Source organism: Abrus precatorius, unplaced genomic scaffold, assembly GCF_003935025.1.
Source record: "Abrus precatorius isolate BTA unplaced genomic scaffold, Abrus_2018 Scaffold6, whole genome shotgun sequence".
Lineage (NCBI taxonomy): Eukaryota > Viridiplantae > Streptophyta > Magnoliopsida > Fabales > Fabaceae > Abrus > Abrus precatorius.
Window position 1 is genome coordinate 14,964,281 of NW_020874406.1, and position 23,329 is coordinate 14,987,609.

At 32.3% G+C, this 23,329-nt stretch overlaps 4 protein-coding genes across 7 annotated transcripts; 2 read left to right on the top strand and 2 right to left on the bottom strand.

Annotated features, from left to right (window-relative positions):
* On the top strand, positions 1-1,260 carry LOC113869720. The gene has a single exon (XM_027506177.1). The coding sequence runs from the start codon at positions 169-171 to the stop codon at positions 1,144-1,146; it is 978 nt and encodes a 325-aa protein (XP_027361978.1). The 5' UTR covers positions 1-168; the 3' UTR covers positions 1,147-1,260.
* A 4,528-nt stretch (positions 1,261-5,788) lies between these two features.
* On the bottom strand, positions 5,789-8,341 carry LOC113869380 (myb-like protein X). 2 transcript variants are annotated; one of them, XM_027505678.1, is made up of 3 exons: positions 8,207-8,341; positions 6,476-7,888; positions 5,789-6,391 (listed from the first exon to the last, which is right to left on the bottom strand). In XM_027505678.1, the coding sequence occupies exons 2-3, from the start codon at positions 7,835-7,837 to the stop codon at positions 5,999-6,001; spliced, it is 1,755 nt and encodes a 584-aa protein (XP_027361479.1). In that variant the 5' UTR covers positions 7,838-7,888; positions 8,207-8,341; the 3' UTR covers positions 5,789-5,998. The 2 variants fall into 2 exon arrangements, with proteins under 2 accessions (XP_027361479.1, XP_027361478.1); XM_027505677.1 differs by having other exon boundaries at positions 5,789-7,888.
* Positions 8,342-10,608: 2,267 nt separating this feature from the next.
* On the top strand, positions 10,609-15,564 carry LOC113868636 (cysteine desulfurase, mitochondrial). Of its 3 annotated transcripts, none has more exons than XR_003505405.1 (2): positions 10,609-12,134; positions 15,362-15,564. XR_003505405.1 is itself a non-coding variant. In XM_027504403.1 (2 exons), exon 1 carries the CDS (start codon positions 10,707-10,709, stop codon positions 12,069-12,071), a length of 1,365 nt encoding a protein of 454 aa, XP_027360204.1. In that variant the 5' UTR covers positions 10,609-10,706; the 3' UTR covers positions 12,072-12,093; positions 13,071-13,203. The 3 variants fall into 3 exon arrangements, 1 of the variants encoding a protein (XP_027360204.1); XR_003505404.1 differs by lacking the exon at positions 15,362-15,564 and adding an exon at positions 13,071-13,566; XM_027504403.1 differs by lacking the exon at positions 15,362-15,564 and adding an exon at positions 13,071-13,203 and having other exon boundaries at positions 10,609-12,093.
* Positions 15,565-17,785: 2,221 nt separating this feature from the next.
* On the bottom strand, positions 17,786-18,358 carry LOC113869936 (EPIDERMAL PATTERNING FACTOR-like protein 2). The gene is made up of 3 exons (XM_027506485.1): positions 18,250-18,358; positions 18,134-18,168; positions 17,786-18,031 (listed from the first exon to the last, which is right to left on the bottom strand). The coding sequence occupies exons 1-3, from the start codon at positions 18,356-18,358 to the stop codon at positions 17,786-17,788; spliced, it is 390 nt and encodes a 129-aa protein (XP_027362286.1).
* Positions 18,359-23,329: the final 4,971 nt, after the last annotated feature.

Here is a 23,329-nt window from a genome sequence, read left to right on the forward strand (position 1 = left end):
ACTCTCTCTCTCTACATATATATCTCTCCCGAGTGTTGAGTATATCTACGTAACGCAATTACTGATTATTCTGTTTTGATTCCGTTCCATTCCCAATACAAATTACAGATACCATCAATTTTCAATTTTGAAATTACAATATTCATTCACTTAGAGAGAGAATAGAGAATGGCTGAAGAACAGGACGGTGGAAGAGTGAAATCGAAGCCTCCAAGGCCCAAACCAATATGCTTCTCATTCGCAGCATACACTAACAACCTTCTACACACACTCAAATCATCCAACGTTGTAATAGACAAAGGACTCTCCGACGCAGAATTCTCAAACCTTCAATCAAACTTCAATTTCTCATTCCCACCGGACCTACGCGCCATCCTCCAACAGGGCCTTCCCATCTCAACGGGCTTCCCAAACTGGCGTTCCTCTTCATCGCAACAACTCCAAATTCTCCTCAGCCTTCCAACCTCATCAATTCTCCGTCGGGTCTCCAAAACCCGCTTCTGGCACCCTTCGTGGGGCCCCGAACCGCGCGACCCGACCCACGCCCTGAGCCGCCTCTTGAACGAAGCGCCGCCGCTCGTTCCAATTTACCGGCATTGCTATATGCCTTCTTCCCCCAACGTCTCCGGTAACCCCGTTTTTTACATCGATCACGACGGCGATGTCCGGTTGCTGAGCTTCGACGTGGCCGGATTCTTCCGGGAGTTTTTGTGCCGGCAACCGGAGGAGCCGGTGTGGGCTGCGACGAGGGCGAGGAGGATAAAGTTCTGGTCGGAGCTGGCGGAGGCGCGTGGGGGGAGGTGGTGGTGGCGCGTGAAGGGGGAATTGGGAGGGTGCTTGGAAGGGGTGGTGTGGAGGTTGAAGGAGGGGGGGTGGAGGGAAGAGGAGATACGCGAGATGATGATGGTGACGGTGATGGATGACTATGATAATGATGAAGAGGAAGAAGAAGAGAAGAAACAAAAGTGTGAAGTGAAAGACAAAGAGTCTTTGGCGTGGCACGTGAGAGTGTTGTCGTCGATTTTGCTGCGTGCGGGGTGGAGCAGGGAAGACGTGTTGTACTCGCTTGGAGTCGTTGCTGGCGAAGGAAAATCGTGGTTGGAATTCCATCAGCCAAAACCCACCGTCAACATCAACGCCCTCTAGAAATACACTTATTTTATACACTGCAAATACAAATTGAAACATAAATTACAGAATAAACACAGGATATTATTTTTTGTATGCATAATTTTAGAGGCAATGTACAATTGCTACTCATGTTTCTCACTTTCTGTTCATGAGTTTTATTATTATTATTATTTTAGGATCTAGCCCCTCACTTTCTGCCATGAAAAAGGGAACCAAATCATGCGAACGAAATTTGCATGGAATATGACAAATTGGCTCGTCTTATGCAGTAGATATGCTGCTTCCTTCTTGGACCACAATTGGGCCATGTGAAGCATAGTACGCGACGCATTTCTTGATTCTTACGGTTCACTTGGGTGGTCATCACATTTTCATTTTTTATCATATTCAAGACTATATATCGGTTTGTCGTGTGTTTACGGGTTTAGCACAATTGGCCACTATCCAATGCTCTTTCTACTTGTTTCTAGAAACTGCTTCTGTGATCATATATAGTGACGCGAAGCCGGGGTTTACCACCGGCCAAAGAAAATTAGTCCCCGTTTTGATGCAAGTGGCTACCCATTTGGAATTACTAGTCCACTGATTTTTCATCCTATGAATCATTTTCATCCTTCATATGCACAAAATTTCCCCCCACTTTTCTGGTTTGTCACTTTCTTCATTTGCTCAATAGTCTTCTTAATTATGTATAACTTTTATCTTTTTACATAATATATAATATGTTGTGTTAATGTTCCAAATTTTTAATTATATCATCTTAATGTTTTATATATGATTCTTTAAAAATATTTACTGACAGTAATTTAATACCAAGTTGAAATGTTATATACAAATTAATTATTGTGACAACTGATCCTAAATTAATTATTCTTAAAACTTTTTTGTCAAAAAAAAATAATTTTAATTCACATTAGACACATTACTGTTTAAAAAATAGTGACAATTTTTGTTTATATCACTCATTAAATATTTAGCGAGTTGTATTGATGGAGTCATGAATGAACTACGTTTTTAATTTGAATTTTTTTTAATTCAATCATGGATAATGTTTTAACCACAAATTAAATGAGTGTTTGCTCATTTGTAATCAGTCTAATCTAATTATATATAATAAATATTTCAAATTATTAATTTAATTGACATAGAAAAGAGCATTTATTTAAATGAAGTTATTTGAATAAAAGTGATAATAGAGCAATAGACATACGAGACGAATGACAGATATATCACAGTATATCGATTGAGCCCATAAAAGTCAAATTTGTTTAGTTATATTAAGCTCATAAAATGCTTTGGCCACAGAACAGGGGGGCATTACCTCATTAATTACCTGCATCCTGGTTTACGTTTCTACAGCTGCTCCCTTTTGTTTATTCAGATACACCTCACAGACTCATGATTACAACTGTTTATGACTGCGCATCCTTTGGTTCTTTTGTAATTTTGTTCTGGTTTTCTACGCTGAATCTTTGACAACTTACTGTTAAAAAGATATTCCTTTAATTGCACATATACCATATTAATCATATATTCCTTTAACTTAGAGTAGATGTGATTTGTTCTATATATTAAATACAATTTAAACCATTGTTCATCTTGTAGGTCTTCTTATTCTGCACACAATTTTCCGCAATATTTTAAAAAAACCAATTCATTTCTAATTTTAGTATAATAATACCTTTTTATTATAATATTATCTTATACTAATTGTAGTTTATTATTAAAGTAATAAGCATAAATGAAGAAGTCTCACATTAAAAATAATAATAATAAATAAGTAATAAAGAATGATTTTGAATTAAATATAATATCTAAATTTACTTATAGTATTTACTCCTGATTCATTCCTAAAGGATATTTTGGCCTTCTAATTTTTCTTTATGCTCCCCTTTTGTAGTAACAAGTTTTTGTTTTAGAGATAATTTTTTTTTCTAACTTAAAAATGAATTTCAAAATAACAGCAGTTAGAAGTTTTTTATTTTTAAAAATTAAATTTTAAAAACTGTTTTTAAGAAGAAAATGAAAATAAAATTTACGTTAACAAACAAAATTTATTTACTTTTAATTAAAAAATATTTTTAAAAAACAAAAAACAAACAAACTCTTAATTTTATTTTATTTTTTTGGTTTTAGCAACATAACTGGCTAACATTTAAGATGGAAAAAATAATATAATTTTTTTTTAAAGTAACTAAGATTGAGATTTGAGATCTTGACATAAACAATTTAATGTAAAAGAAAATTTAAAAGACTTTTATAAAATATAAAAAAATAATTAATAAATAATAATGAAGTCAGGTGCCATAATAAATAAGTAATAGAGTGTAAAAACAAAAAAAAAAATTATACAATATAATAATAAATGTCTTTTTACTTTAAAAATTCACTCAGATTCTTAATATAATTAGCAAGTATTAGTTGTAGTATATTTTATTTTAAGTAAAATATAAAATTGTTTTTAAATTTTATTTAAAATTGTACGAAAAACATGCACATTTAATTCAGAGCAAATAAGTAAAAAACTAATTAATTGATATTTTAAAGAAAAATAAAATAAAAAAAGACAACTTACGGGTATAAATAATTGATATTTAAAAATAAAAAAAGTAATATAAAAGGAAAAAATAAAAGTAATAAGTAGTCAAGATTTGAAATTTTAATAAAAAACAATTAAAGTTGATATTTTAAAAAATAAACTATTAGCCTAAAAGAAACCTTCAAATTAATTAATAAATTATAAATCTTTAAAATGTATGAAAATTATTTAAAAATACCGATTAAATAATATATGTTAAAAGGTGTAATAAAATATGTTCATATTCAAGATGGAGATAGAATATACACAGAGTTTAACCGGTGGAAAAGATAAAATATGATAATTAAATAAAAATTAAATATGATAAGAATAAAACAAACTTATATCTTATATTATATTTAATACATGTGAGAAAAAGATAATATTGTGTTATTCATTACGTCTATTTTTAATTTAATTTTTTAATAAAATAAAATTTATACTAAAATAAATAAATAAGACATTATATCAAGTAAATAAATATAAAAATAAAATAAATATTTTATCCCATTTTTATAAATTACAACAATGATAGAAATATTCTTTTCAATACAACTTTTTTTATTACTTCTGTTTTCTTAATTGTGTTTTGAGATTTAATTATTTTTACTCTTTCTATTTTAAAAAATATATAATTATCATGCTAAAATCAATCATTATATAAAAATTGTAAATATTAATTTTTTTATCATAACTAAGGGCTGTTGTTATTTTATTTTCTGCTTTATTCTTTTCTGTTTTGTTTTGAGTTGGAGTATCTCTTATACTATTGATAATATATTTTTCTTTTGACTATAAAAAAAAAAAAACAGCATCTTGACTATGTCCGTTTCTGATCTTTCTTCTCCTTACGTTTCTTACTTTTTCAGGTTAAAACAAATATTTCTATTTTCTTTTCCTTAAATTCTTTGTTCGCACAGAGAAAAATAAATCTATAGACTGAAGGAGTCATAGCTATAGTTGCTCTCTTATTTTTCAACTACGTTTACACGTAAAAGATAAAAAAGAAATAAAGAAATAAAACTGTAATCTTTATTTGAATAAAGTATTTGAATATTATAAACTAAAATATATATTTAAAATGTAATCTTGCAAAATGTTTTCATAAAATACGCATTGGAAGTTCCAAAATCATGCATAAACAAAACTATGAAGAGCTGATCCTTTTAGTAATTTCAATATTCATTAAGTGGAGAGCAACTTTCACAGGTTCATTAATTACTCCTTTTTTTGGTCAATATTATCTATAGTTACTTTTGTGCACATAAGATGATGGTATTATCTATAATTACTTATACTTTAAATGGTTGATGGGCTTTTTGAGCTCACGAACGGCTAGAAGTTTGATAGCTTAGCGAAGGTATTTTGTTGCATGTAAGCAATAGCCCATTTCTCTTCGTAAAGTTTAAGAAACCGTGAGGGTGGTAGTTTAGCATTGTTTCTTAAAATGTGATGTAGAAATTGCACCTGACAGGGTCTGTGGTCACTTATGTTCATCATGTGTTTTGTTTCCATTGTTGAAACAAGATAAATTTGGAAACATATTTGATGCTTTTTTCCCAATGTTCAGATTTTTCGATGAATCTGTAATATTTTGAAAACATGTAATAGTGTAAATAATATCGTGAAAAGAAATCTTGTAATGGATGCTTTGCTTAAATTAATTTTGCATCACAAAAATATTACAGTTATTCTCTTTTTGGTTTTGTCCAGTTAAGCAATCTTCCATTTTAGCTTGCATCAAAGTAATATTCATACTGTCGTTTTATGTTAGCTGTCTAGGCACCATCGACTTGGTAAAAGACTAACTAATTGCCTTGGCTGTTCATCTTTAAGTGATCTTAGCAATTGAATGCGACTTTTGTTTTTTTACTTAACTAACGGATCTTAATAGTGGAAACTTCAAATCCCAATGAGGCTCCACTCAGTGTGTTTATTCACTGAATGCTTGGAGCAGTAGTGTAACTCTTGATAAATGAAGTTTTACAGACAATCTTGCTACAACAAATTGCAAGGAAGCTAAAGAACGGTACACTTATTCAATAGAGAAAAAAAAAAAATCCGATACAGATTGGCCATGTAAAGAACATTACATCTCTCAACAAAAACGAAAATGCTGGTAAGATTAGAAGATATAGTTGATTTATTTGAATTATCACTATCATTATTCACTCCGTGGCAGTAACATCATTGTGATTGATTGCTGCATTTGTTTCTGGAAAAGCTACTAAGCTTACTAGACATCCTAATGGTTTGAAGAATTTGAATAGCCTTGGATCATTCAATTTCTCAGAAATTGGTACGGCCATCTGATCCAGTGTGCTGATTCTTCTTTCTCTTTTTGCGATTTGATTCATTTTGAGCTCTAGCTTGGTTTTCACTGGTAACAGTGTTCTCTTTTTGAACCTGCCCAGCATCGTCATTATTCTTCGAGGATGCATTTTTCTGTTCAGAAATGGAAGAATCAGAAGCAATGATTGGCCCATCATGACCAGCATTTCCATTGTCATTAGCATCTTTGCCTTTTGAATTTTGCTGGCCAGCATTATTTTCTGAATTTGCTGTTCTCTCTCTATTTTGTTGGGGTGAAGTATCAGAGGAATCGACTTGCCTAGCATCTGTGTTGTGATTAGCACTTCCATCACTCTTGGTGTCACTCTGAGTAGAGTTTACACGGTGATTCTGCACAGAATCAGTACTATTTCTCAACTTGAAGGATTTATTTTTCTTCAGCTGTGATGAAGGATTCGAAGAAGTGAGTTGTACCTTTTGGCTGGCATTTTTATTTCCATTTGAATTGGATGATAAAACGTCTTCAGGTATTCTTTCATGAGTGGGATTGTTGCTGGCGTTTCTGCTCAGAGCAGAATTACCAAAGGTACCATTGTATTCTCCGTTAGTCACGTTGCTCTCATGAGTTCTTGATGAATTTGTTGAGGTGGAATCAGCTCGTTCCCCTGCAGCATCTGATTTAGAATCTTTCATTTTTAGCATTGAATTGTGCAAGCTGGAGTGCTCCTCCTTGGAGTTTTCTGATGTTTTGAACTGTTTTGCTGTGGTATTCAGCGAATGAAGAGTGTCTACGCCATCACTTGAGAGCTTATTATGCTCTTGCTCCTCCTCATCTGATTTAGCGACGGAACTCTTGTGCTTTTTCTCACCCTGATTCCCTCTACCGTGACTTTTGTTGGTTTTTGTGACAGCAGAATCAATCACTTCTGTGGTTCTTGGTTCTGTTGCATTTAAGACAGATTCATGATCAAGATGAGCTACTTCAGTACCATTTGTCTTAGACTCAGGCTCAAATTCATTCTTTTCCTTTTTGCCAGATTGTTCTGCCTTGTTAAAACCTACATCACTGGATGCATTATCTCCTGCATAGTGTTCATCTCTAGGCTCCTCACTGTTCCTTTCCCTATCTTGATCTTCAAATGAAACCACTTCCTCATTCTCTTCTTTTTCCTTTTCTGCTTCATTGCTCTCCTCCTCTTCTTTTGGTTCATTCACATCAGTTCTTTTTTGGTTGATCTCTTCATTCTCTTCACTCTCCTTATCATCCGTCTCCGTGTCTCTTGTATCTTCTTTCTCTTGCTCACCTTTTTCCTCACTAATCTCACTGCTTTGATTTTCCTCCTCCTTGTTTTCGTTGTCTTCATTCTCCTTTATCACGCTATCACCCTCCTTGTTGGCATTAACCTTATTGTCATTCTCTTCACTTTCCTTCTTGGTGGCAACATTTTCAGAACTCTCTTCGATCCCTTGATCTACTGGATCCTGTCTACGCTCAGACTTCTCTTCATTGTTATTTTGCTCATTCTTATGCCTCAGCGTCTCATCTTCCCCACCGTTAATATGATGTGGCTTGTTTTGTTCTTCACCCTCCTCCTCCTTGTGCTTTGCATCTGTGACAGAAGGTTGGTCCACAAAAGGATAAGGGTCTTTCCTCCCTAACTTCACAGCCTCATTGCCAGTTTTTGCAGCTTCACCATAGGATGCTTTTTTCTGTCGATAATTTTGAGCTTGATAAACCAGCCAGATACAAAGGGCAAGCACAACGCATATTTGTAGAGCATGCTTCACTCTGAAGCCTTTGGATCTCGGATTCCTCTGTAGAGATGATCTGAACATGCCGAATATTCCTGATTGAGCCTCAAAATTGTACAAAATTTTCCTAGAAACCTGAAATGAAAGAAAAAAACATGTAGTTTTTTTACCAGCATTATTGATGCTATCCATGGATCACGCTTCACAAAAAAAATAAAAATAAGACCTCATATTTGAATCACTCATTAGGAGATAGATAAAAACACAACGTGGAACACTTGTAAGTGTAAAGAATTGGCTATATGCCCATATCTATCAACGTTAAACTTCTGATTCAAATAAACAGAAGACTATATATATATATATATATTCCTATTACATTAGAAATTGAGCACTTTTCCAGATATTAATAGAAATCGTAAAGCACACAACACAAATAACATGCATACATACCAGGAAGTAAACGAACTATGGAGCTGCTCTCACTTGAATGTGATAACTGATACCGCTCTAGCAACAAGCAAGTAGATGTTAGATGTAAACAATTATTATTATTTTTTATGCTGAAACTGCGATGGCAATGGCAATGGTCTGAGAGTCATTTATAGGAAGGTAATGCCCAGATTTTAAAGATAGATTGTTGGTTTATTATAATCATTTCATTAATTTTTTAATTATAAGTCAAGTAGAGAAAAGGTGAAACGACGCCGTCCCATATTAAAGTTAGGTCCCCTGTCATCCATGAAATTATACGAGAAGAAAACTTCCTCCAATTACAATTCAACACGTGGTATCTTTATATAGATAACTTAAGTCGGTTACACTCAACTCAACTGCCACGTTCCCGCTCAATTTCTATGCACGATTAAGGAATATAAATATTTCATTAACAATATTGTTAATAATCTAATATATTTTTAACACATGTTTTATTTTTTATTTCTTTAATTAGTTATCTTATGATACTAATTAATAAAACCCTTGTTATTACTATTACACTTAGCGCACACATATGTATTAATTAAAATACTTGTCTACAAGAATCAACCAAAAATTTAATTGAATATTTACTTGATCCATGAAAATCTCTATTTTTATAAAGGGAAATAGTAAAAAACAAATTGTTAGTATATAAGAATGTGAATGGATTCAAATATTTTGTTAACTTTCATTTAATTGTTTTGTTGTCTATATTTTGTGAAGGAAAATGAAAATCTAGATAAATTAAAAAATGAAAAAGAAATAGTTAAGGTAAGATGATGATCTATCTCTTAGCATAAACGTCGACAGAAGCATAAACCTCTTTTATTTTATTTTTTATTTTGAATTCTTCGAAAGGGATAAATTTTGACCGACGAGAAAAAAAGCGATTTGAAATTGGAATTGAATTCCTCGAATGTGATAATGTGAGTCTTTCTCTAATTAGGTATTGTGTTACATTTTAGGTGAATATGTACAATGTTAGTCTTCTTCTATCCCTGCAAGTTTACATTTTCTTTCAATTTATTTTGCAATGGGACTCAGTTAGCACATTTCAGTGAATTAGTTGTTCCTTTTATCACTCGAAAAGAGAAAGGGACTCGGATGTTATGGTGAGGGGATCTTCTGTTAATTGTTTTGTTCCAAAAAGGATGAGAAACCATCAAGATCTTGCTTCCACAATTTCATAGGACCACGTAATGATAAGATCAGTTTTAATTTCTTTTGATCAATTTTTTTAATTCATTTATTTATTCAATCATAGCAACTGTAGTTAGTTAGTATATGAGAATAAATTTATATATTCAACATATTTGAAAGTTATGTTACTGATAGATTCTGTTAATATCTTGAATTTAACAGTGCAATTAATTATGCTTTTTAACGTGATTATCATTTTTCTAATTAATTAATTTATTTATTCTCATACTATCATCTTGCCCTTATCTACTCGTATCCTAAAATATTCTATTAATTATGTTCTATTTACATCTGAGTTCAAAAGGATATTTTATTTCTAATTATATGTTTAGATTAATATAGATATTTGTTTACGTCGTATTACGGTATTATCGTTAATTTTAATTAGGTTATATAAGTCCGATTGGCAGTTAGTCTTTTGCTGGAAGTAAAAGAATAAAAATATAGAAACTAAAAGTAGAGATAAGAACTAAAATAAAAACAAATATAATTTACAGGACAAAAAATATATATTAACCATGATATAATTGTCAGTGCAGATTTTTTTTAAAAATAAATAAATTCACAGGAATTAAATATTTTATAAAATTAATAAATTTTAAAAATACTTTCATTGAATTTGTAAGTAAATATCATAGGAACTATGTTCATTTATAATTTTCTTAAAGATAAATCTTTTAAACAATATTCATAAAGATAAATTTGAAAATATTTCAAGCATAGTTATAACATTTTGCAAAATGATGATTCTCATAAAATATTATTCCATATATATATATATATATATATATATATTATTTTCTTTTCAAATAATCAATGAACTCCTGTCATATAAATAAAACTTAGTATTCCGGATAGTGAAATACTTACTAGACTCTGCGGTGCTTTTTTTATATATTATTTTTAAAAATTTGTTAAATTTAAAATATTTGTTTATTATTTAATTTAGTAATATTTATAAAATATACAAAAAAAACTTTCTGACGATTTAAAAAAAAGGTAAAAAAAATTGAGAGCTGATTATAAAAGAATCTCTAAATGCAACTTTCGATGTTGATTAAGGATAAAAAAAAAATGAAAAAAAACTTTAATAATTTTAATAAAATTCAATGCCACGCGTAATAAAACGGATAAACACACAAGTTATCTATAAAACCCCTTTAATCAAACCCAAAAATTAGGTCTTTCCGTTCCTCTTTCTCGGTTTTTCGTACCCTACGAGACCAGTACGCAGGAAACAGCTGTTGGGACTATCTCAAACCTCATCCACCCAATGACCTCTAAGCTACTTCCTTCCAACCTCCGTCACCACCTCACTAAATCAGCCCGTCTCCTCCGCCACCAGCTTCTGTCCACTGCTGCTGCGGCGGCAGAGCCCCAAAGCCATGATAACTCGCTGGGACTGACGATGAAGGGGGTGAGAATCTCTGGAAGACCCCTTTACCTAGACGTGCAAGCGACATCACCGGTGGACCCTCGAGTCCTCGATGCCATGCTTCCCTTCTATCTCTCTCGCTTCGGAAACCCTCACTCTCGCACTCACTTCTATGGTTGGGAATCCGACGAAGCAGTGGAACATGCTCGCTCTCAGGTAGCGTCCCTTATCGGTGCTTCCCCCAAAGAAATCGTCTTTACCTCTGGTGCTACCGAATCCAACAACATATCCATTAAGGGTGTCATGCATTTCTACAAGGACAAGAAGAGGCACGTGATAACTACACAAACGGAGCACAAGTGTGTGCTTGATTCTTGCCGCCACCTTCAGCAGGAGGGTTTCGATGTTACGTATCTTCCTGTTGAGGCTGATGGTTTGATTGATTTGGAGAAGCTTAGGGCTGCGATAAGGCCTGATACAGGGCTTGTTTCTGTGATGGCGGTGAACAATGAAATTGGGGTGGTTCAGCCGGTGGAGGAAATTGGGAAGATTTGCAAGGAGTTCAATGTTCCCTTTCACACTGATGCGGCTCAGGCTTTGGGTAAGATTCCAATTGATGTGGAGAAGTGGAATGTGAGTTTGATGTCATTGAGTGGGCATAAGATTTATGGGCCTAAAGGGGTTGGGGCTTTGTATCTTCGGAGGAGACCTAGGATTCGCGTTGAGCCTCAGATGAATGGTGGTGGGCAAGAGAGAGGGATTCGAAGTGGAACTGTTCCTACACCTTTGGTTGTGGGGATGGGAGCAGCATGTGAGGTGGCTATGAGGGAGATGGAGTATGATGAGAAGAGGATTTCTGCTTTGCAAGACCGGCTGCTTAATGGGATTAGAGAGAAGCTTGATGGGGTGGTGGTGAATGGGAGCCTGGAAAGGCGATACACGGGGAATCTCAATTTGTCATTTGCGTATGTTGAAGGGGAGAGTCTACTCATGGGATTGAAGGAGGTGGCTGTATCCAGTGGCAGTGCCTGTACTAGTGCCAGTTTGGAGCCTTCCTATGTGTTGAGAGCATTGGGAGTGGATGAGGACATGGCTCACACTTCTATTCGGTTTGGTATTGGGAGGTTCACTACTGAGGCTGAAATCGACAGGGCAGTTGAGCTCACGGTTCAGCAAGTGGAAAAGTTGAGGGAAATGAGTCCGCTTTATGAAATGGTGAAGGAAGGTATCAACATCAAGGATATTCAATGGGCACAGCACTGATAATTGATAATCCAAGTTTATGGTATTGGGAGCCTCTTAGAACTGTTTTGAGAATCACAATAGGTATTTGGTAATTTACGATGAAAAGTTCTCTAGAATGGTTTTGTATGATAATAAGTTAATAACTTTATGGTATTGCATGCATTTTATTGGCAAGTACCTAAATTACATCGTGATGACAGAATAAATACTTTTGTTCATAACATATTATATAGTCTTCATTTTGTTTTGTGTATCACTGAATCTTTCACTTGAATTGCGAATTACATATGGTGCACTCTTGGTATTGATTGTGTTTGCCTGCAACTTTTTAAATTAGATGATGATAATGCAATAAAGGGAAATTGCCCATAACCCGTTGTAAATTTCCTAATTTGCTTGGCTGTTTTATTTTCAGTAGCTAATTTATTGAAGAGAGTTATATTTAAATCATACTTCACACAAATACACTCAATTTGAAACAGCTAGTAGTTAGGTACTTAGCTAAAATATTGTTCTGCATTCACCAATAAATCACTGCAAAATTATCACAAGAAAAATCCTGGAACTATTAAGCTGTCTCTTTGGCTTTGAATAAGTATCTATTATCTGTTATTGATCATTATTTTCTTCTAAATGAAACTTTCCACTCTGTTCAAATTTTATTTATATCAGCAACTGTGAGGTTTTTTTCTGTCCAAAAGAGTTTTGTTTCCTGAGGTTTAGGTTATATAAATTTCTCATTATAGTTTTAGCTTTGTATGTTCACTTGAAATAGGCAGTTATTCCATGTTAGGTGATTTGTTAGTTACTCACTGACTTACTCTGAAGTGGGAAGATGGTGTGCATCATGTCGTCATCCCTGTAAATTGGGTACTTCCGGTTTGGGTAATAAAAGTTGGAAATGGTATTCAATTTTTGGGGTGTCTGTTAATGTGAGATTTTGCAGATAAGCTTTTACTTTACAATAGCTCAATTGAATAGAGACTGAAATCATGAGAATGTTCCTGATCTGTGCAGCTTGCAGTTGATTAAAGTTCTTGTTTTATACAAATGTGATCTTCTTGTTGATCTGTGATGCATAATTACTAAGCACCAGTTGTGAGGTCATTAAAGATGAAGATGAGGATTCTGATACATTTTCCCTGTAGCATCTAATGATAGTTTTCAGTACCACGATGATACATAAGGATTTTCAGTACAAAATTAAGCATGTTCTTGTGAAATAATTTTACCAGATATGGTAGATACATATATGGTAAAATTCTTTTAAATCTTGCAAATGTGCACGTTTGTTGATTAGCTATGAGAATGTTCCTCCTGATAAGTGCAGCTTACTGTTCGTTAAGCTTCTTTGGTTGTACAAGTGTGACATTCTTGTTAAGATGTATGCCCTTGATATGAGATCATTAACAAATGAAAATGACTGTTCTGATATTTGTGCTCCAAAGCACATCTCTATCTTGTAGAAACACATTTGGAGTTTCTTCAGTTAAAATTCAGTTGAGGTTTTATCATATATTCTGTTTCATGTTGGTTTGCATTTTACACATCAAAGTTGCAGGACATAATTTTGCCAAAATTAACACAGCTTGCTTGACTAAATTTGATGGAAATCTGGAAGTTGAGATTACAGTCATATTATATCATAAAATTACATTGCAAATAAAAGTTTGACCTGGAGTTATTATTAGGGCTTCACTAAGTGGAATAAGGCATTTCTTGTTCTTGTTAGAGCCATTAGGTATACCATTTGTTTCAATGCTGCCTGTCACTGGTGTTTATGAGAAGGCATGCATTCTGTATGGACTGATCATTGTAGGCGTTGTTATGCTTTTTTCTGTCCTTAGGCGTTATTGTGGCTTAAAGTGGGAGTTGTGGCCACCATTCCACTTGGAACTGAACTTTTAAATGGCTAGTGAGCCGAAGGTGACTTGTAGATATAAGGAACGAAACTTGTAGACTCAAAGCTCAATCCTCGTACCCCATGACCACAAGGTCGACACCTAGTTACTAGACTCTTAGTAAAGCCTGTTTGGGGATCTTAGTCTCAAAATGTATAAAACTCTTTCCTTGCATTTTGGGTGGCATTTTCGTTAGGTCTACGTGTCTTAAAAACTAGAGTAGCTTAATGTACGTTGCAGTGTGCATACTCTGTGTCTTGCACTGTGAATTAGTCCCTGTCTTGTGTGTGGTTCTTTCTCTGATTATTGATTTGTGATTATTTTGCGTTCACTTGAATTACCTTGTTAATTGTTGGAAAACATTTCTCTTGGGTGGCTAGATTTATGGAGAACTTTGTTGGGGATCATAAATTGATGAAAAAGAGAATATCTTGAGACGGCAAATGATCAGTAATTTCTTAAGACTGTTTTTTACGTACATTGTAACAGTTAGGTATAGATACATTGCAACAGTTAGGCAACCGAAGATCTTTAGGCCAAGGCTTGTCATTCTTCAAAATGCATTTCCAAAAAAGAAAGTAGTGTTGAAAATGTCCTGACAAAGGCGTTATAGAATAGAATAATGTGGGGTGCTTTATCTCTTACTAGTGCTGCTGGCCCATCAGCATCAGATGGGAACTAGAGTATGACTAGTGTGTAGTTCAGCGTAGTACAATTTGTCCACACCACAGAGATGGGGCAACTTCAAAACCGTAACACTGATATTTACAGCACAAAAAACTTGAGAGGAAAAGGTACATATGGAAATTGGAATCAGAATTCCTTTCCTCCCTGTGGTCCCCTACCTTATCAGTTGTGTCTGTCTTGACCTTTGCACCAACATTCTCTTTATCTTTGCGATATTGTGTTGTTCATGAAGCTCCTTGCTTTGTTGCTTCCACTTCTCCCTCACGTGACTCCTGCCACCCTCTGTACAGGATATTCTTCTCATTGGGCCTTGGGTAAATCTAAACTACTGCCACAAACTATGGTTATCTCTTAAAGTGTCAAACTAAAAAATAATATAAAAGGTTGTTTCGATCACTTTTCACTTTTAACGTAAAGTTTCTGTTCATTCTGTAGTCATTCTCATTCGCTTCAGAGCATTTTATATGGCCTGTTTCAAAATTGTAATCACTAGTATATAATGACTTCTCTTGGATACGTGTTTATAATGATATTGTTTTTTCGTTATTGGTCCATTTACCGAATTACATTACATGCAACGGCTGTAATAAAATTAGCCAGCTTCTAGCTTGTTGTGTGCTTCAAATCAGACTCATTCATCATGGCTATACTCCGTATAATTTTGGAAGGTTGCATAGGATTTTAATCTACAGGAGATCAATGCTTGTTCTGCTTTTTCAGCAAGTTCTGCTCGTAGAACGGAAGCTATGCACATGAGGTTCTGATTTGCTTCACGACAAAAGGATTTTCCAAGGGCAAGACTGTTGCTGCTTATATTTATGCAAAAGATGTATGCACAAATCTTATCCATCAATCATGAGTTCATGTCACACCATGAAACCATTATTGTAACGGATACTCATAATAAGACGAACTATTCCAACCTTTCAACGGACTACAACAAAAGTTTTAATCTTTTGCCGTGACAAAACATCTCAAGTTTGACGCAGTTTGGTTCACAAAAAATTACATAAGATTGAATTAACCCATATTTCTTTGAGCCCCCAACTAAGAAAAGGAAAATGGTTTTTGTATAACTAGTGAGATAATTTTTGTCGTCTCTTAATTTGGAAAATATATTTTTAAGAATAAAATAATTATATATAATATTAAATATTATGTTAATTATTCAATATTTGAACAACAAAACTACATAAAAAAAAGACATTCATATGTTAGTCCTTCATGTGATGCCAGAAAAAATGAAAATGGACTAATATGAACCATGTTTGAAACAGAAGTCTAAAACTAAGCACTTAATAAAGATTAAAATATCCTGTGCATTAAGTATGAACAACTAAAGTGAGTGTTTGCTCAATTTATTTACTTTCATATTAACTTAGACGTGTCTGACAGTAAAGAATGCTGTTCTCTTCCATCGTTTCAATTCCTAAAATGAGAAATGAAATACTGTGAAACACTCCACAAATTTAGCTTTACTCAAAACAGCATCTGATCTCGTGCCTTCATACTATTGATATACCGATCAACAGGTTCAAGATGGGAAGGGTGTTACATCATGTGACTCGTTATCGTCTTGTCATTTTGAACGCAAATCACAAACTTGGGTTTCCTTCCAACCAACTATCTCCCTGCATTCACGGACACACAAATTCACCACCACATTATTGGAAAAACTGCAGCCAATTTCTAATGATACTAGAAAGATATTAGCCGTAGATATCATACACTGCTTCCCTTCGGTGGCTAGTTATCAGTGCCTATAGCCAGTTGACCATACAATACATAGTTATTCTCGTTTTGTACAACAACTGTATAGAGTCAAACAGTGGCGTTGCATTGATAATATGTCTTTCTCATTTCCAGCTAGCAAAAGTTGTAACTAATGTGTGACTTTGAACATGTTACATTATAGCTTTTTTTAGTAGTTATAGATATCATCAAAATTACAGTTTTCTTATTGGTACTTGCTAACAAAACCAACTCAAATGTGAACAGACGATAGACTAACTAGTTGTAGTGTGTCTTATCTTTATTTTTCGTTTTAGTTCATTTAAGTGTTTAAATTTAAAATTCAATCATTTTTGAGAAACTGCTTGATATCATGTATAGCTAAGGTTTTGTTCTGAAAATTTTGTAGTACAAAATGATCGCTCCAATTTAGGGGCATGGGAAACAGCATATGAAGAATCTACTTGAAAGCTACTTAATACTCGCTTAGGACAAGTAGTAAGCAATCAATCTCTGTTCACGTTTTGGAGAGAGATTATAAAAAAAACGAAAATTTAAGAGTACAATCAGAGGTTAGCTTGTCAATTTTTTTGTTGCTTTCTCTGATTGCATGTAGCAGGATTTGGCCCCGGCTAGAGAGTACTACGGGATGCCTTAATAAAAATACAAAAAGTAAAAAACGGGTATTACTGCATGGCATTGGTTTTTCAAAAATTAAAAGATTTACTGTATTCTTTAAGTGGAGGTTTCTCGAGATAGGTGAAATCTTTTTCAACTTATTACCAAATCTTGTGTCTACATCTTCCCCTCATCCCAAGTTAAATGTAAAAAGTGGAGGTTTTTCATCTATTCTTAGTTGGGAATTTTATCAATATATTAGCCATTTTAATACTTATTTATATTATTTCATGCATATACCTCACAAAGAATAAAAGAAGGGAAAGTGCAGAGAAATTGTCACCCGCATCAATGTCCATTTCACAAGCACCCCAAAATGTTAGAAATGAACAGAAGAAAGCAGCCATGCTGCTCTACGCAAGTTGAGATTTTAATGACACAAAAAGTAGCACTGATATTTAGTTTTAAGTTGGCGTAATCTGCTAGAGCAACAGAAGCACTAAAACAATAACACGCTGCAAGTTACATGTTGGACAATGATTAGCCGCCGCAGGTGATACAACTAAACATTGCCAGCAAAGAAATGGAGGAGGATAGTTTCTGAGGGCTATGTAAGTACAGCATAATATAAGCTTTTCCTCAGAGAGAGGACATTTGAGAGGTAAGTGCACAAAAAGAGAAAGATAGAAAGAAAGAAAAGAATTACTTAGAAATGTATATTCTTCATATACAAAATTGACAAATTAGTTGCTATTCTTGATTATCTAAACAAACTAAATTGTGGAACAATAGGAATCATGGGTTGAAAATAAGGTTCCCACATTTGCACTTCCAACTCATTGGCTTGTAGTTGGAACTACCTTCTCCCCCAGCATAAGCAATATTAGACACCGTTGAAGGGTTGATCTTTCCTTCCTGCACTTGGGGATTTGTTGGTACCTGAATAGCCTCACAGTGTCCACAAGACCTGCACCTTCTTTCACATCTTGGTGGCCTTGAACCTATCTGTGCCCTCACCATCGCCTTATCATCATGTACTGTCTACAGAAATCACCATAATTGCCCATAAAGTTAAAAGTGTTTTATCACTCATGCTAATTAGCATAGACTAGAGAACATTTTCAAAGGTAATCCAAATTGTACCTGATAAAAACCAGTCTGCTTAGGAGTCTTTCTACCTGTAAGAACAAGAGAGAAGACAATGTTAGTTGGAGCTGGTGTTTATTTGGAACCTTTAAAAATGGCTCATGTATGTGTACCTTCAGTCCCAAATCCCAGCTGGGTCCAACTTGAAACCATCAGAAAGAAAAGAGAAATGCTAACAAAACTGAATCTTTGGGCACAAATAAAATGATGATCACGCCCCATTTCAGATAGAAGAAGAAGGAAGGATCTAAGATAGGTGATCAAGAAAGAGAAATTGAGAAGTGAAAGGACAGATAACAATATATGATGAAGCAAAAGAGCGCTAACTGAATGACACCATTGGAAGTAGGAATAAATATATTGCTAAAAGAGCTTTTCATGTTGAAGTGATGGAACATAGAAGGACAAATGAGAAAAATGCAGAGGGGCAAGAAAAGGATGAGCCCCGAAAAGGGAAACACCTCTTCTTCGGTCTACGAGCCTCTGTCCAAACAAGAAACCAAGATTATATAATAATTGCTGCAAGGTTGAGAACCATAAGCATTTACAAATTACAAACCCCAGAACCACAAATAGATGATATATAAGACAAGTAGAACATAGAAACAGCAAAAGGCCACAAATTTCACCAGATGTAAGGGACAATCTCCCACTAAAGGACATGCATTTACAGCTGTAGATTTTTTTAGTTTTTCATTCCTCAATTTTATTTATTTTATACAATGAAAAAGTGGGAATAGGGTGTACCATTTTTTTGTAGTATGTCATCAGAGTAGTCTCACTCTATAATGCTACATTCCACTCACTTTTTCTTTCTGTCTGTGTCCGAGAATGAGAAAGAACGTAATTTTTGGCTCAACATTATGGTATTATCTTTTCAATCTATCATTATGAAATCACATTCTTTTTATTTATTTGATGGAATGGTTCAGATGAGAACATGCATTCATTCTGTTGTGTTTCATTTTCATAGTCATAGTGCTATGCTAGCATGTAGCGACTAAATGACGAGGCACAGTCGCTTACATGACACCTTATTTCCCACGCTCACTTGTCTTGTCATTTTGTCCATTTTTGGTATAAATTGAAACTCCATATCTCACCCCTCACGCCTTTTAAAATATCGTTTAAGACTTCATAAACTGAATTTTGTGTAAGCGTATCCACATTTGCAGTCAGTAAACCGTTTTTTATAAGTAGGTGACCCGGTTTCTTCCTTTAATGGAGCAGAAGACCCGTATGCTGCAATTTAATCATTAAGCCCCAGAAGCTTGTGTTTTTTGTTTTTTTATCGATCTGAATATTGCTTCTTCTTTTCTTTTTTTTTCTAGAGACCTAAATTTTGCTTGTGTGCATGGACAATTTGGGACATTATAGTACGTTTGTTTTCTATTTTTTAAAAACAGTTTTTCCTCTTTAAAAGTAAAAATAAAATAAAATATATTTGTTAAACATATTTTTTATTTTTATTTTCTTCTTAAAAATATTTTTTTAAATTATTTTAAAATATAATTTTTAAAAATTAAAAATGAAAACAAAAACAAACAAGTTCCGAACTTAGTTTATTCTCATACTAAATGACGACGGCCCAATATGTGTTGCGAAGGATTCTCAGCCCATAATTAATATGCAGTTCGTCGCTTTCTGATCCAAAAGGAAATAAGAAGCAACCCACTTGATTACGATAAAAACAAAAATGTAGAAAAATGAAGAAGATAAAAACCAAAACAAAAATTAAAGTTTGTAAGAAATATATATATATAAAAAACAACAAATTTATTTAAATAATACTATTTATAAAACAAATTCTAGAAATGAGGTTTTCTTAAAACATATTTCCTGTCTAGGGTAATTTTTGGCCAAGTCATTGCTTGTATCATACCTACATGGTCGATAGTAATTTTTTAATAATTTTTTAACAGTCTATCATTTCTGACTGTCTGATACAGCTTTATATACTAACACGTGGAAATTGATGAATAAAATAAAAAATAATAACAAAAAGAGTATCGATCCTATAAATGTGATAGTAGCCACGTGTCATTACAGAATTTGTATCGTCCCAGCAGCGACGATAGTAGTTTGAAATAAATGATTAGGGAGAAAAAGGAACATGTGTTCAAATCGTAACTGTGTCGACTTTAAAATATCGACTGAGCTATCGACTTGTTTGGTGTGACACTACTTGAAGTGTAGACATTTGGCTTCATCGAAACGGGTGTCGTGAAAGGGCTTCTTTTTCTCCGTCCTCTTTCCCTCCCTCCATTAATGCCAGCGTCAAAAAAGATTTTCATTGTTGGTGTGAAATTTTTCTGAACAAATTTTTAATTTTGCAGTATTTTTAAGGAAATTCAAAGGCAAATATAAAATTATGAAATAAATAAGTTTTCTTTTATTTGTAAGAAAAAAATAACAATTTTTACATGTTTTGAAATTTTATACAGGTGCCAGTGCTAAATAGTGCATTTTCATCGGTACTCTGAGGTTAATGAAGAATGAAAATTTTATATACATATATTTTATATTTTATTTAAGTCCTTAAATATTTATTTCGTAATATTATGTAAAAAAAATTGAAATTGTAATATCTTTGAAAATTGGATTTAGAAATAGATAAATGTTGTTGTATGTAAACTGGTAGTTTAGCATTAGATTTGGAATTTTGTTTATATATGTAGATTTAACTGAGTAAATTATGTTTAACATTGTGCTTAATGTCAGTAAAAATAGATGAAATATTTATTGTAATTATTAAATAAAATATATTAACGGTATAGGACTTTTATAAAATAGTAAAATGCATAATTACTTAAAAAAATACATGATAAAACATGAATTATTTATTAAAATTTGAAATAAACCTTATTATTGTTTAAATTAATTAAGAGGGTGATTAAAAGAAAAAAAATTAATGAAAAAATCTTTAAAATGTAGAATAATTTTTATTAAAAATAAACAAAATTTTAGGTAAACATACTTTTAAAAATAGTAACTAGTATATGAAAAAATGTTACAAGTAAATTAGAAATTATTAAATTTTTAATGATAAAAAATTAAAATAAAATTATTTTTATTTTGATATGAAGAAGGAATTTAAATGATAATTAAAATGAAATATATATATATATATATATATATATATATATATATATATTTCAATTGAAATAATCAATATGTAATATTGTATAAAAAAATAATTATTTAAATAATTTATTTTAGGATTCATAAAAATTAATAACTGAATTTTTTAAAAATAAAAACATATTACATTTTAAATATATAAGAATTATTTGGTTGTTGTAGAGTAAAATAACATTTATATTAGTAACTTTAAAAAAAAAAGATTTAATTACGTAAAATTATAATTATACATGTTTTTGAAAAATTTTATAACTTGACTTCTGTAATAATAAAAAATATAGTTAAAATAATTTATAAAATGTTATAGCTTTTTAGATTAATATTAACTTTGGTTAAGAAATAAATTTATGTTACCACATTAAAAAGAAATTATATTCAAGTAAGAACATGGTTAGGTTAGATTAATTAAACGGTAACAATTAATCAAAAAGTTATTAAAATTTATTTACGTAAGTTAATAAATATGTTACCACACATGAAATATTAAACTACTATAACTCTAATAAACTGTAACTCTAATATAAATTATCATAGGAATAATAAGGTTATATTGTGAATACTTAATTTTATCTGGGTTCCTCTCAAAAATAAATTTTAAAATAAAAAATTAAATATAATAATTTTTTTTAAGAGGTTAAGAAAATAGATAAAAAAACTAATTTAAAATTTAAATTTAAATTTTTAATTTTTAAATGTAAAATCAGATTTAGAAATGGTCAAAGTAGTTAGTAGATTTTTAGGAAAATGGATAAAAAAGAAAAAAAAATTGATTACTGGTTATCGAAAAATAAGGGAGCCTTTATTAGGATCTAGGGTTTTAGAAAATGCATATAAATAGGAAGCTTAGGTCTTCAGAGGAGAGGACTTTTAGGTAAACACCTTTTATTTTCTTTATGGAGATACTTTGAGAGCACAGAGAGAAAAAAAAAAAAAAGAGAGAGAATTTAAGAGAGAAAGCTCAGGAAATGAAGAGAAAGAAGAGATTCAAGAGAGAGAGCTCGAGAAACAGAGAAAAGAGCTAAAAAGAAATCAACTGAGAGTTAAAGCATAGTCCTAAAGATCAATTGAAAAGAACAAATCAAAGGAGAGATTCAACCATGCAGGTAAAAAGAAAAACTTTTATCATGTAAGTGTTTTACATTTTATTCTTTGGTTTGTTTCTCATCCTCCCTATCTAATAAAGAATTTCCTCTTTGTTCATTTTCCATCCTCTCTTTTTCTAATAAGAATTTTTCTTCTTTGTTCATTTCTCATCCTCCCTATACATTCTTCTCTTCTTCTTCATAATCTAACATTTTTTTGCAAGTGTAGTAAATAAATAAATATATGAAATGAGAAAATTCAATAAAATTTTCTTTTTATAAATTCTAGTAATTTTTCTAACCCTAAATTACTTCTCCCTCAATCAAACCCCTAAAAATAAAATAAAAATAAAAATCCAAATCCATGAAAATTATTTGTTTTTCTAACTCTGAGTATTACCTTTTTTGCAAACCCTAAAAACAAACTATTTTTTTCTAACTCTAACTTCTTTTTTTTTTTTGCAAACCCTAAAAATAATATTTATTTTTCTAACCAAAATCATTCAATTTTTTTGCAAGGTCTAAAACAAACTATTTTTTCAACCCTAACAATTTTGTAAATTATAAAAATTTATTTTTTTAAATCTTAAAAATTCTTTCTTTTCATAAATTCTAAAACTCCTAATTTCTTTGCATATCCTAACCTAAAGAAAAACTTATTTCCTAAATTGAATAAGAGTTATTTACTCATTATTTTTGTTTGCTCTTGTATTTGTTTATTTATTCTGTATGTCTTTCGTTTGTTTCTTTTTTTTGTGTGCAAAAATCTCATATTTAAAGATATATCAATTTTGCATTATTATAAAAAAATGATTCTTTTGAATCCACGCAACGGCCAAGTAATTTTGATAGAGTGGAGGATCCACCTTCAACGTCACTTGGATCGTAAGGGTTTATTGAGTAGCCGTGTGCTAACTTGAACCCTGTGCAGGAGTAGGTTTACTTAAAAATGATAATAATAAAGAAAACT